The sequence below is a fragment of the Microchirus variegatus genome (assembly GCF_963457635.1).
Source record: "Microchirus variegatus genome assembly, chromosome: 11".
Lineage (NCBI taxonomy): Eukaryota > Metazoa > Chordata > Actinopteri > Pleuronectiformes > Soleidae > Microchirus > Microchirus variegatus.
This window is the reverse complement of record NC_139812.1, coordinates 21540796-21555390: the sequence shown is the minus strand read 5'-3', so window position 1 is coordinate 21555390 and position 14595 is coordinate 21540796. Positions and strand designations below refer to the sequence as shown.

The following is a 14595-nucleotide window of genomic DNA, read 5'->3' as shown; positions in this document are numbered from 1 at the left end:
ATGTGGCCGCTACACCCTCCCTCTGTCTCGGGTATGAACTGGATGATGCTGCCCTCTCCGGGGCTCGGATTGTGCGGGGGGCCCGGTGCTCAGAAGCGCGTGGATCCGGGGAGAGCTGTCCGCTTCAAGGGTACTGAAGTACCACTGCCTTCCACAGCTCACTAGCAGCAGCAGCAGCAGCAGTCATGGCTCAGCATCCGGGTTTACAGCCAAGCAGATTTTAGAGAAAATGTAGTAGTGGCTGCTGCTGCATCACCTGACACCACAGCCCTGCCCCACCATCCAATGAGACTGCATGTTCTGATAGAGAGATTCACGCTCAACCACTGACTATAAATGTGGGACAAATGTTGCATATAATGATTTTTGGGATTGATTATTTTAGGAAAGCAACAGGAAAATTGTGATTTATTTTGAGTTAGTTAGTCATTATTTTTGAGATATTTTCCTCATTCTTTTTTTTACATACTATTTTCACTTTATTTTTGCAGGGCTGGCAGAAGCTTTTATGGGGCTCAAAACATGGGAAACCATAACTAGACTAACCAGAGTGTACCTCAATAACAGTAAACAAACAACGTTTTTGTAAAGCCATTACACAAACATACACGTATATTCAATTTGCTGATAGTATGAGCCAATATTTGCACTATGCAAATGAGCCCTCCTCGGTGTTACACAACCTCTTTCACCCATATTTAAATCTGAATGTCATGCAACAAGCACTCATATCTTTAACAGGACTCTGCATTTTATCAGCAAGTAGAAGAAGGGGAATATAATGCACAGTATTAAAACATTCTGTTTTCTACAAAATATGTTAAAATATAAAATATGTTATAAACAAACACAAACTGAAAAAATAAACCTGGCAAAGACACCTGCTTATATTGATTTAGTAGTGTTTCATTACACTTGATACGTTGTGTATTTTGTTTTGCATGAGAAGCCAAGTCATGACACGAGTACCGCCGACCACTGGGGGGCGCAGCAGCTTCCTGACTTTTAATACACGTTATGATTCTTCTTCTTCGCTGGTGCTCGTGCCATGTTTGCGGAAGTTCGGTGACAGCAGCAGCAGCTAACTGGAGGATTGTCATTTTTTCCTCTGTGTGCTGTGCCTGCGTTTTTATTAAAAATGAATCTACCGAAGGCTCCAGATTCTCTGTGCTTCGACAAGGACGTTTTTATGAAGGTGAGAGTTTGTTAGCGCTACGTTTTTGTAGCGTACGAAGCGCAGCTACCGCTGTCAAATTAGCTAGCATTGAGCTAAGGTAAAGTGATGTATTATTATTTCTTAAACAAATATACTTTATCCACGTAATAATTGTCTGTTCTTAGGTGTCAAATATCTCCGCTGTCTTAGCGGGATATTTGACACCTTTAAATATTTTGAATGTTAGCACCGACACGAGTCATGACTAAAATGTGTTGATGGTGTGCAAAGTGCATTGATTTTGTAATTTATGATGAAATATCCTTCTCAACCAGCCATGTTATTACCTTAGCTGTATTCAAGGGAACGGGAAAGTAAAACAAAGACTCCTATACATGTAATATGTGTCTCAGTTAAGTAGTAGTACAAGTAAGAATGATCAGTAAATAAATAACCATACAGGCGCACCTGTTAACGCAAATATGTATTAAGCCAGTCACATGGCAGCAACTCACTGCAAACTATGATCCAGGCCTAACTCATAAGTCACATACATAGTTATATTACGAATGCATTTAACTTAATATATGTATATATATAAATATATATATTTACATATATATATATTTATATGTTGTGCAGCTAAAACGCCTTTTAATTATAAAAACTGTGCCAAATATGCCATGTGGATAATCATGTATAAATGTAATAAACAGCTTTAGATAATTTTGATTTTTTATTAATGATGCTTCTCAGCTCATGTGTTAGCAGTATTGGTGGCCTCCACTAATTGTGGGTGTGTTCCTTCCTCATCCTTATCGTTTCCTCTCTCTTGCGTGTCTTACAGGATGACTTTGATGTCGATCAGTTTGTGGCCGAGTGTCGGAAAAAGGTCCAGCTGGAGGAGATGAGAGAGGACCTGGAGCTGTACTATAAGCTGCTGAAAACAGCCATGGTGGAGCTCATCAACAAGGACTATGCAGACTTTGTGAACCTCTCCACCAACCTGGTTAGTTGTGATCATTATTATTATAGCTTTCAGTCAGTGAAGCAATTAGACACATGACAATCTAAAGCAGTTAAAATGAATGAATAATGAATGAGTTGTTGTTGTTAGTTATTGTTGAAATGTAAAATAAATAGTGGCAGGTTGTTGTTTTTTTAAGTCTGTCTAATAGAATGAGGGCTGACGTTTTGTATCCTCTGCTACTGTCTAAGGTTGGGATGGACAAAGCACTCAATCAGCTCTCTGTGCCGCTGGGACAGCTGCGTGAAGAAGTCATGGTATCTACTGTGACAATAAAACATTTAAATGTATATTGAAATTAATTCTTACCATTGAAGCTTTATGCATGACCCTTTCTGTTCTCTGTTGCAGAGCCTGCGCTCCTGTGTGAGTGAAGTGATTCTTGCTATTGACAGTAAACTCTCCAAACAGGAAGATCTGCAGAAAAAAAAGGTTAGTTTCTGTCTAACTAAATGATGTAAACACATTTGTATTCATCTTAAACCTACTTTGTGATTTTCTATGACAAGTTCATACCAACTTCTGAAATAATCTTGTCTCATTAAGCTATATTTAATGTCATACAGACAAGGATTAGCTTGTATGTGAATTATTTTTTATGATGATATTAATTATTAATCATCCTCCACCAGGTGTGTGTATTGAGGCTAATTCAGGTGGTGCGCTCAGTGGAAAAGATTGAGAAGATTCTTTACTCACAGAACTCCAAGGAATCAAGCTCGCTCGAAATTAGCAGGTGGGAGAGAAAAAGAAGAAAAAAAAAGATTTCACATATTGTGCTGAGCATTTGTGTCTGACTTTGTATGTACAGTCCTTTGTTAGCTGGCCAGATCCTGGAGAGGATAGCGACAGAATTCAACCAGCTGCAGTTTCATGCTGTACAGAGCAAAGGCATGCCCCTGCTGGACAAAGTCAGACCTGTAAGTGTTAATGAGTCCGTAATAGTGACTCAGTTAATCACACAGTTTTGTCAACTTCTGTGCAAACGAGTGATGCTCTCGAGCTATATCTTTCCTCGAATTAACTAAAACATTTTTGTAATTCTTTATCAGTGTAAATGACAAGTTTTACCCATCTGCCAGCGTATCGCAGGGATCACCTCCATGCTGCAGCAGTCTCTGGAGGGCCTGCTGATCGAGGGTCTGCAGACATCTAACGTGGACATGGTGCGTCACTGCCTCAGGACGTACGCCACCATAGACAAGACTCGGGACGCAGAGGCACTGGTAGGACAGGTGCTGGTCAAACCGTACATGGACCAGGTAAACGTTCCTCACATGTTCTGAAAAGGCATTTCAGTGTTATTGAGAAGAAAATGTACAATGCCTCCAAAGATTTGGTGAAATCTTTGTAATTAACTAATTCTGAGCTTCTTTAACGTTTAAAACCCTCACATTTTCTCTTACCCTCTTTTAGGTGATAGTAGAAGAGGTTGTGAAGTCCAGTCCAAATGGTCTCCAGCTGATGTACACTAGACTGCTGGAGTTTGTTCCTCATCACTGTAGATTGTTAAGAGAGGTGACTGGAGGAACCATATCCAGGTATTTATACACTCAAAACATGAACATAGTTTTAATTCTTTAATTCTGACTCTTAGTAGTTATTATGTCTATTCCTACATATATTCAATTTCTTTTTCAGAGGTAAAAACTTCTTTGGTTTCCAATGGAGGATTATGTTCAAGTATTTATCATGCTACCGTTTCCTCTCTCCTCAGCGGCAAAGCCGACGCTGTGCCTGGTTATGATTTTATGGTGAACTCAGTGTGGCCAGAGATGATCAAGGGCATCGAGGAAAGGTTGAGCTACCTCTTCAACCCTGGAAACCCTGACATATTCTACGAGGTACAGCCGCAGTGACACATTTGATTCTGTTCAGGGAGAAACAAATGGTAATGCTACTCCTAACCGAGAGAGTGAAGAGGAAACTCGAGAGGCAGATGCTCAAGAGCCAGACTGGTCTCTATGGAGATGAACGATAGGGGGTAGATTATATGATTATTAGTTGAGGATTTTTAGGTGGTTGAATCTGTGATCTTTCCAAAACACAGATGCATGCAAGAGTCATGTTTCGTACAGAACAACATCCCATTTGGGGGGAAATTAGATTGAACTGCCACCAAGAATGTTATACCACATTGTTTCTCAATGAAACCAGTCAGACAGGAAAAGACAATTCACTCTCTGTGTGTGTGTGTGTGTGTGTGTGTTTACTGTTGGCTCTGTCTTCTCTTCCAGCGCTACAGTGCAAGTATAGAGTTTGTGCAGAGGTTTGAGCGTCAGTGCAGCTCACAGGCCAGCGTGAAGAGACTGAGAGTTCACCCTTCATACACAAGCTTCCACAACAAATGGAACCTGCCTGTCTACTTTCAACTACGGTACATAATTGACTCAATATAATGTTTTACAGCCTGTAGCTAACAGTATGTAAAGTATTAACGTAAAGATTTCAGCCTTTTTCACACAGTCACATATCTCCTTGGGTCTGGGTCTGGGCCTGGGTTGTGGGGCAGGAGATATTTTTGGGGTTGCAGAATCTTAAAATAAATCAAATAACACAGGCATAAAATGAACTTTTCTTTAGTTTTACCAAATTAAAATAATATTAGATGTTAAAAAAGGCAGTAAACATTGTCAGAATTGTTATATTATGCATACATTTGCTCACATCATGTGACACAGACACACCTCTGATTGTTTTCACCTACATGCAGTGGTTAATATGTATGTTTGAAACCCTTAAATTTAGACCACTCGGCCTAAATGAATGAGGTCAGACCTGTGGAATGGATGTAGTTTTTGCACAGCGTGCATTTTGTAGAATTGACTGGACTTGCTTTAAGGACTCAAGAGACAAGCTTTGATTAAATTTGCAGCCTGTCAGCATTTTTCCAATGGAAAAAGACAAGTTGGCAGATGTCCAACAAAAAGACAATTTATTTTATAGACCTTTTTATGAAGAGAAATGACAAGAAGCAGAATTTAAACTGATTGTCTGTATCGGTGTATTTCAAAATCTAGTCCATATACAGTACGTGACATTAGATATTTACATAATGATCTGCTGATCTGTGTGGAAAAGTAAAGATGTCCCTGGTTTCTCAACCTCCCTCCCACAGACATGCATACACCGTAAAGCACACACAATCCACAGTTTCGTCATGATTCAGCAAGATAAACATGATGTTGTTTTGTCCCAATTTCACAACATAAGGCTTTGCAGTGCAGGTGTTCTGTAACTTTCCACGTTTCCAAGAAACTGAGGCGTAACGTGTCATGAGCATGTGCATTTCAGGGTTTATGCAGGAAATTAGCAAATAATACATTGATTATTTTGTCCTTGTTTTTTTCCAGGTACAAGGAAATAGCTGGGAATCTGGAGAACGCCATAAGTGATAGACTGGTGGCAGCACCAGGTAGGAGTTCAATTTTTTTTTTTTTTTTTTTTAAATCATGGACATTAGTGTGAAACTTGTCCTTGACTCGTATTAATTGTGTGTTTGTGTGTGTTCATGTCCAGCTGGCAGTGCTTACCACCTGCAGGTGTCTGAAGTGTTGTGGTCCTGTCTGGTGAGGTGCTGGTCAGACAAGGTTTACCTGTCACTTCTGGCTCATCGCTTCTGGAAGCTCACGCTACAGCTCTACTCACGATATGCCAAGTTTCTCGATGAGGTAAATCTAAAATAAACCCAAAGATTTGAAGACTTTTTTTATAACTTCCAACTAAGCAGTATGAAAAGAATAAGTCATGTTGCTCTTACCTGCTCTTGGTCCACATCTGTATTGATGTCTGGTGTTGCACAGGTGTTGACGAAGACTCCAGCCCCTGAAGTGACCAAAGAGCCGGCCAGGCCTCTGCCCAGCTCGGCCTCTTCCACCTCCAGCCGAACTTCGATGGAAGACGGCAGTGAGAGTGGGAGTCCAGCCTCTCTGTCCACCAAACAGCTGGTCCACATCGCCGCTGACATTCAGAAGCTGCAGGAGCAGGTGCACGCATATACGACATATGAATGGAATGATCTTAACTTTGGCTGAGTTTTTTTTCCCTTCGCTGACATCTTGTCTTCTCTTAGATCCCGGAGTTCTCAGAAATGGTGAAAAAGCGATTAGATGTTATCGGATTCAAAAACTTTGCTGTTGTTGAAGGTAAGCCGCTCATGTTGTCTTTTTTTCGTCTGTGGTCTTAAAGGTCCAGTATGTAACACTTACTGTAGTGACATCAAATAGCGAGACTGCAGATTTTAAATAAAAAGTGGACTTTTCTGCTCACTTCTCTCTTTTCCAAGTGTGTCGGGGAACACTTTTATCCTTGCATATTAAGTTTCCACTTCAAAATGCGAAAAATAAGCTGTTATTTGTCTCTACAGGCTGCTGTAGAACATTGTACCGAAAGGATGGTGGACCTTTCTTTGTCTTAAATACGTTTAAATGGCTTATTCTAAAGCTATGAAAACCAAGTGAAGAGGTTATACTCTTATACAAACATACTCATACGTAGTATATTCATGTTCCTTCCATTAAATCTTCCTAAATGTTACATTGTATACAAACAAGATATTTATATGACATAGTATGCGCCACACTGTTGTGGAAAAATTGAATCATTCAATAATGACAACGTGCGTTTCATAACATCTAAATTGACCACAGATTATTGATACTTTAGCATTGACTCGTTCTCCTTTTCATATCAGACGCTCTTGCAGACTCCAAGGTTTGCCTCTCAGCTAGTGTCCCCACTCTGAACGCCAGGATGACCCAGCATCTGACTGAACGCAGCTGCCGCTTCCTGAAGAGCGCCTCTGAGGTTCCACGACTTTACCGCAGGACTAATAAGGTCAGATTGTGATTCTTCTATTTCCTAAAAACAAAATAACTCTGCGCTTGCAGGGAAAATGCGCTTGGAATTCTATGGTGTATGTGTTTTTCCCGATGGTAATACTTTAATTAAAGGTCAGAATTTCACATTTGAAATTCTCTGACTGTTAAGATTACAATGAGACCTGGAGGGATGATGCGTGTTGATACACGAATGACATTCAAACAAATGTCAATGGCTTTAAAATGATGTTACACAACAAGGCTGCACTCGCTTTTAAGTTTTCCTTTGGTGGATGAGAAGAATCAAAATGTTTTCTCAGTCATTACCTCTCTTGCTCATTCATCTGTCTTCCCCCTAGTGGCCAAACATTTCACAGCTCTGTATGTAAGACAGAAAAAGTGTGTGGCTGTTGTTAACACATTTTTGCTTTAAACAGTTTATAAAGATGTAAGGAAGCTAATTATACTGATGTAAATAAACATGTAAAAGAAAAGTATTGATGTCTTGAGCACCTACCCCGTCAAATTTGTGACATCTGAAGTGTTTTCTGAAAAAGAAAAGCAGGATGTCCTGTATACAACTTTCTATACTTTCTACTAAAAGTTCAAATAAGTAACACATACATGACGACATGGAACTTAAAATGTGCTTTTTAACGAACACACATCCTCACAATTTCAAATTTTATAACAGATAACAGATAATATAATATTCTGAAATATTTGACTTCCTCCCTGTGTAGGATCTGCCGGTGCGTGCATCAGCATACATGGACAATGCCTTACGTCCATTACATCAGCTGCTGACAGACTCCACAGGGCTGGTCACCCCCTCTACTGCACAACAATGGCTTCGCGTTGCACTTTCTGACTGCACACAAAGGTAACATTTAACCCATTATGTACATTAAAGCATAAATATAGAATATAAACACATACCTTCTCTTATCATCGTCTTTCTCTCCTTGACGTTCCCTCGGTTTCGCGTCCAGGTACTACGAGACCATATCAGACGTGCTGAGCTCGGTGAGAAAGATGGAGGAGAGTCTGAAACGACTGAAACAAGCCAGAAAGGGAGCAACCGCGACATCTGCTGTCGGAGCGAACGGAGGACCCACGGACGACACCAAGATCCGTCATCAGCTGGCACTGGATGTGGAATATCTGGGAGAACAGGTGAGTGGTGTTTCCAAGTTCTGGATCTGGATCATGACAACATTCGGTTAAGATAACTTCTCACGTGAAATCCTATTATCGATGAAACCTCTGATGCTGGAGCGTCTGATCCTGCATACAAATGTTCAAATCCAATGAGATTTGACCGATAATATACGGTTTTTATGATTGTGTTACCCGAAAAGAAAAAGAAGCTTTTATTTTGTGATACAAACCTCACTCTCACCTGAAATCCTGTTGTTTCTCCTTTCGTCTCAGATCCAGAAGATGGGTCTCCAGCCAAGCGACATCTCCATGTTTTGCACTCTGATGGACCTTGTGAAAGAAGCTCGAGAACTAGCTGAACAAAACCAATAATACAACCGAAAAAACTCATCTCCGCAGTTTTTGGGAAAAGATTGTAAATATTAATTTATAGCCGTCCAGGTGAAGGTTGTGGTCTGGTTGAAACCATGAAGACTGTGAAGAATGTAGGACAATAACTGACATTACTGAACTCTTCTTTGCAATGTTTTGTACAAAAAATGTCTCCAAAAAAAGAAAAAAAAAAACAGTAACTCCAGGGACCAGAGTCTGGATCATCATCAGTTCTTCTGTATGTGAATGACGTGGATTGCAAAGTCCCACTTACGCAGAAAAGTGTTTTAACACAAATGACTGACACTAAAGAGGGGGATGAATGTTTCTGATGTGAGCAGAACAATGTGAAGAAAATCAAACGTTTGTCTCGTTACTGCTGCTTGGTGAAGGACTGATCTTGTCTGTTGTATCAAAGCCGTTAAATATAACGTTTAACAAAAGGGGGAGGAAATAAAAAAACAAACAAAAAAAACGTGTTGAATTTGTGTCGTATAATTCTCAAACGTTAACGAGCCGTCACGTGAGCTTTTTAAATGTTAAATATTATCTGTTTTTTTTGCTCCATATGACAAAGATCATCTTTTCCAGATTTGATAAACACTGATCAACATTTGTGGACATTTTACATAGCAAACAAATGCTCGATAAATCGGACGCATTGTTAAAATTCTGAAAACTCAAAAGTAGCCTTTCAAAATGGGCTTACATTTGTTTTATAGAACATATGAGAGTTGACTGTCAACAACACAGCAACTAATTGTCAACCAATCTGTGGTTTGATGTTTACTCTGCAATGAACATATTCTCAAGACAGAAGTAGTTAAATGAGGGTTAACAAGCTGCAAAAATATCATTTATAGTCAAAAGGCTCTTTTGTAAATGGTTAGGGTCTATAACTTAAATGACTGAGTGAAAAGAGGCTAGTCAAGTGAAAAAAAGGTCAGTTTTTGAGGAAAAAGACATTGAAATAATAACATTTCTGATGAGATTTCACATCATTTCAAAATGAAAGTGTTTGTTTTGATATGGAACGAAAAAATGATTCTTAATATAAACATAATTGCACGTCTACTGCACGTCTGTCCTTCCAGGGTGTGGATCCCTCACCTGTGGTTCTCCCTAAGGTTTCTACCTTTTTTCCCTGTTATAAGGGTTTTTTCCCTGGTAGTATTTCCTTACCCTGGTCGAAGGTCTAAGGACAGAGGATGTTACCAACCCTGTGAAATCCCGTGAGACAAACTATGTTTTGTAAACTGTGGGCTATACAAATAAAGATTGATTGATTGATATTTATGATGGAAAATGATTCTATTAATAAAAAAGGCCCAGAACATACATAACTTTATACGTGTTTGAGACCTCTGCTGTGTTCTGTAACACTGAAGCACAACTTTATTGGCAGCCGGTTAATTGCATGACACTATCAGTTCAATAAGCGTCCAACTGATTATGTGTCGACACGATAGTGAACGCCTGTCGATCACTGTAACAGAGAGTCAACAGTGGACTGTCAGAATAAAGCGTTAACAGTGACCCTTGACACGACGCTGTGACGCGGCGTTTCCCCGGCAGCTCAGTGTCGTGACGGACATTGACACGCGACTCGTTTGACGCACTGGAAAATATCTGATCTGATTGAACACGACGACATTTTTGGGAAACAGATGTTTTATTCAAGCAATCACAGATCTTAATGAAACAAAAAATAAACTCTGAGTTATAATATACAACGTGACAGGAATCATGTTTACCCTACTCTACTGACAAACACTTTACAGACGTGGGCTAATATTATAAATTAAAAGAACAATCTGGGTCTTAATAGGCAGCTTGAAAATGACTTGGGGGGGGGGGGGGGGGTTTAAAGTAACAGGTTTTCATAAATACTGAGACATCACACTCCAGTGGAGAGGAAAGGGAGGGAGATAATACTGGAAAATGTAGCTAGATTCGTCAGGAACACTTCTGTCTTCCACTCTTTGTGCAGGACATCAACACCAGGTTTGATACTGCAGGCATTCTTCACTTCAGAGGTGTTTGTTGGTTTCAGACGCGATGCTTAAGTTTAAACTGTGGGGTTTGTGATCTTGCCCACCATGAGGATGGCATTAGAATCTCCTTCCATGACAGAAAAGATGAAAGGCCGGTTGATGAACAGCTTCAAAGGGACGCCTGCTTCCTGTGTCTTATCCTGAGGTTCGACTCCGTCCTCTGACATGTCAAACATGACCTTAGTGACCGCCTGAGAGGAGACACGAAGATCTGGTTAATGACGTGCGCGTACATAGTGATGTGTACATTGTGAAGATCCTTATTCACCTTATCTATAGCGAAGGGTTGGGCGTTGCTCAGTTGACTGAACTCAGCCTGAGAGCCCAACATTTTGGCTTTGACATCCTGACCTATGAGGGTCAGCAGGTCGTGAAGATCGGTCTCAGACGACGTGGAGAACTTAGGCAGGGACAGCTCCAACAGACTATGTGAAAGATGTTTTCAATTTTAGCTCAAAAAATAGTAGGTAGAAAAGGAGATCGTACCAGAGATTTCTCTCAATGTGTTATGATCTTAATAATTGAATTAAGAATGATGTTTAAATCATGTATGAAGCTAAATCTTATTGAACAGGAGTACCAATTCATCTCCAGTTTCCGACCCTTTAGCCCAAAAAACATTTGGAGATTATACAAATTGGACAATCTAAGTTGACCGCGAGTGAGTATTTTAACACAAACCAAGTAAATGTGACACAACAAGCTTTCTTGAAATGTTTTATGTCCCGAAAGCAAAACTCACCCTTCCTGGAGACTCTCTTGCCAGTTTGACATTTCTTTGAGCAGCTGCGACTCAATCTCTTGGAGTTTGGTTCCCTCGTGAGGCAGGAACAGCAACATGTGCGAGCGTTTGCTCAGGGGCAACTTCACAACGGTGCAGCCCTTCTCCTTCATGACCACACACACGGAAAACATATTCAAGATGAGACAAGTCGGTAAGACTGAAGCTCGTGTCTCACACAGCAAGCTGTTTTCTAACCCTAACCCTAACCCAAGTGTTTGTTTCCCCCAAATTGTTGTACTTATAGTCGGGCCTCTATCCCTCTCTTAATTAACCCACATCACTTACCCTCTCACCCACCTGCCAACGACCCGTCTTCATCTCCAGATCTCGAAAAAAAATCTATTGGATTTATCTTACACTGTATATTGGGCCCCCTCTTCCTGCCCAGAGCTCTGCCTGGGGTTCAAACCCTGGTCCCCTGGCTGACAGACCTGGACTGAACCACCATCACCACACGCCGGATCAGTAGGCCTGTACAACAGAGTTTTAACCTCCTAACCTCTAACCCCAACCCTAACCCTAACCCTAACACAAACCCTAACACGAACCCTAACCCTAACTTAACACGAACCCGAACCCCAGTGTTTACTCAATTTCCCCCAAATTGTTGTACTTATAGTCAGGCCTCTAAAAACTATACAAAACATTTCTCCCGAACTAGGTTTTACCTTATCATCCAGGTAGTGGTACCGACCCGTGCGGGTCATCACTGGAGCCAACACTGTCGTTACGTCGTCCACATGAAACTCCTGCAAGGAGGTCTTCTCTGGCTGGAAGGCTGTTTTCCAGCTGCCTGTTAAACAAAAGACACATGCAAAGAAGTCAAAATCAAAGTTGTTTTTTTTACTCTGTGCTTTAAGGAACAACTTCCTGTGATTTTTGCTGCTACAGTTGTTCAGTACACTTATTCTCCTCGTGTTTGAGGTGATGCTGCGTCCTCCAGAGGCTTTAACCCATCAAACTGCTTAACAAACTTAGTTCACTTCTGAAACTTTACGTGGCTGCATTTTTAGTCATACTCATGTGTACCTGTGTGGTAGGTTTAATCACTTCTTACATGCAGCCGAGTGACACAAGATCTAAACACTTCTATCCTGACAAACACAGAGCGAGTCGTGTGGAGCTGATCAGCTCAATCAGGACTGTGTAAACTCATTAACTGTGGTTTAAATGTAACCCATGAGACTCTAAACCACCAATTGGAAGCCGATAAATTCCCAATTTGACCGGCGCCATGTTTTGGAACCACAAAATCCCAAACGTCACCTGCAACCAAGCACTTATTGGATGATTCCAGTTGTCAATCACTCTGCTTTCCACTCATAAGTGTGTCTATCGTCAACTGTTCAGGAAAATGTTTACTGATAAATCAAATCAAGTGAGCCATTGACTTCCATTCAAATCGACAATCTGGAATATTGAATGATTGGCCAACCTTGGAAGTTGAAGGATGTAGCAAAGAGAAAGTCGCTGATGGAGTTCACGTCCTTGAAGATGCCCTTCACCTTCCCGTCCGACGTCTTCTCCACGAAGCTGTTCACCAGACTCTCGGCCTCCTCGGCTTTGGAGAAGTTCACGCTGCGGGTGAACGACGTGTCGGAGAAGTCCTGTGTGCCTTGGACGTAGTCCTGGGAAAGCCGGACGTCCTGGCGCGCGAAGGCCCACACCTGGGTGGTGATTTCGTCTTTGGGTCCATCGTCCACCAGCGAGTTAATGCTCTGCAGGGTCTTGAGGACCTTGTGTCCGTCCACGAAGGACACGCAGTCCTCTCGGTCGGTGTCGCTGCTCAGGCCCAGTAAAGACTGTAAGGTTCAAAGAGGAGTTTTTGTCAGTCAAGTATGGATCAGTCTTAGAGCTGGGTGTCAAATTACATGCCGTTAGTGTATCAAACTTCCTCTGTGTCACCTGATATAGAACATTTTGGTAGGTAAGGAGTTAATCTCATCGGTGTCGATGGCCTGATGAGACAGATCTAACACTGCTAACGACAACCAGACACGGACCTCTTATGTGAGCCGTACCAGAAGTTTGTACGCTAACATTCGGCTACTTCCTGCCACGAAGGTTGTTCCTGGGGTTAGGGTTTCGACAGGAAGTAGCCGAACCTCACAAGTGCGTGGAATACATCGGGTTTCCAGTACGGATCAGTTCACAAGAAGAACATGGAACGTGTTTGGTATCAAAAAATGTCGTTGCTCTTACTTTGAGCTTGACGTCTAAAGGCCCTAAAGTTGGAAACTCACGTACGTAATGAGAAAAGAAGATCCCTGAATTTTACGATATTCATACGGAATCGATCAAAAAATGGTGACATAGAAGAGGCTCCGAACATATGAACATATTGCATTTTACGATATATTACGGACACATTCTACAGTCAGACCTGGAACACGCTTGCTGTCTTCTTGGAGGCTCCCAGGTAGAACATGACGAGGGATCCGTAGGTGTTGACTGGAGACAGGAGGGTGTTGATGCCCGGCTGCTTGCTGCTGAGAGCCTGGTACATCCTCAGGCCCAGAGAGTTCAACAGCGTTGCCAGAACCACTGTCCTCTCTGTGATGTTCTGCCTCTGTGGATCCACTCTGGACTGGTCCCTGCTGTCTGGTGTCAGGACTTCAATGTCGAGAGGGTTCACGGGAAGCGTCTCCAGGTGCGTGGACGACTGGGCGTGCAGGGTCTCGCAGCTCACATTCTCGGCGGCAAACAGGTTGAAGGGGTGAATGTAGACGCGGTTGGCCTGACTTGCCGACAGGCAGCAGCCGAGGAGGACGACGACCAGAAGAGACGATCTCTGCATTTCCGCTTTCTCTTTGTTCGATAACAATTTGCTCTGTGGAGGGAAACAGAAAAACAAGATTTGCCCCGTGACTATTATGACGTCAGAAATCCGGCTGGAAGTGGTTTTTCCGCCTCAACATTGGGCATAGAGAGGCATGTCAGCGATTGATGGATGGCTCTTTGTGTGCACTCTCTTCCTGCTGGTCAGTGAATGAGAGCAGGCGTTAACCTCTGCGACAGAGGTCGCATAGATAATGAGACGCATCTATGTGCGCGCACACAGGTTTCTATGTCATAGAAAAGGATATAAGACACAAGCCAACAGTGTTCAGGCATTCAAGTCTGATCCGATTGTTGCTCTATGGTTGCATTTACAATGTCACGCCGGATTAAAAGATGAATAAACAAACTTCTATACACCGACTTGTAGTTCTCTTCTTTTA

The 14595-nt window shown here is 41.7% G+C and overlaps 2 protein-coding genes across 2 annotated transcripts; one reads left to right on the top strand and one right to left on the bottom strand.

Annotated features, from left to right (window-relative positions):
• Positions 1–1077: 1077 nt before the first annotated feature.
• cog2 (component of oligomeric golgi complex 2) lies at positions 1078–8948 on the top strand. Its single transcript, XM_083898143.1, has 18 exons — positions 1078–1195; positions 2004–2165; positions 2375–2440; positions 2535–2615; positions 2816–2919; positions 2995–3103; positions 3266–3445; positions 3600–3724; positions 3901–4027; positions 4421–4560; positions 5537–5598; positions 5703–5854; positions 5987–6169; positions 6256–6328; positions 6877–7019; positions 7747–7886; positions 7996–8179; positions 8438–8948. Exons 1-18 carry the CDS (start codon positions 1139–1141, stop codon positions 8534–8536), a joined length of 2187 nt encoding a protein of 728 aa, XP_083754269.1. The 5' UTR covers positions 1078–1138; the 3' UTR covers positions 8537–8948.
• Positions 8949–10604: 1656 nt separating this feature from the next.
• On the bottom strand, positions 10605–14171 carry agt (angiotensinogen; the record flags this gene model as incomplete). The annotated part of the gene is made up of 6 exons (XM_083897728.1): positions 10605–10781; positions 10859–11015; positions 11333–11478; positions 12043–12167; positions 12810–13176; positions 13758–14171. 6 exons carry the CDS (start codon positions 14169–14171, stop codon positions 10605–10607), a joined length of 1386 nt encoding a protein of 461 aa, XP_083753854.1.
• Positions 14172–14595: the final 424 nt, after the last annotated feature.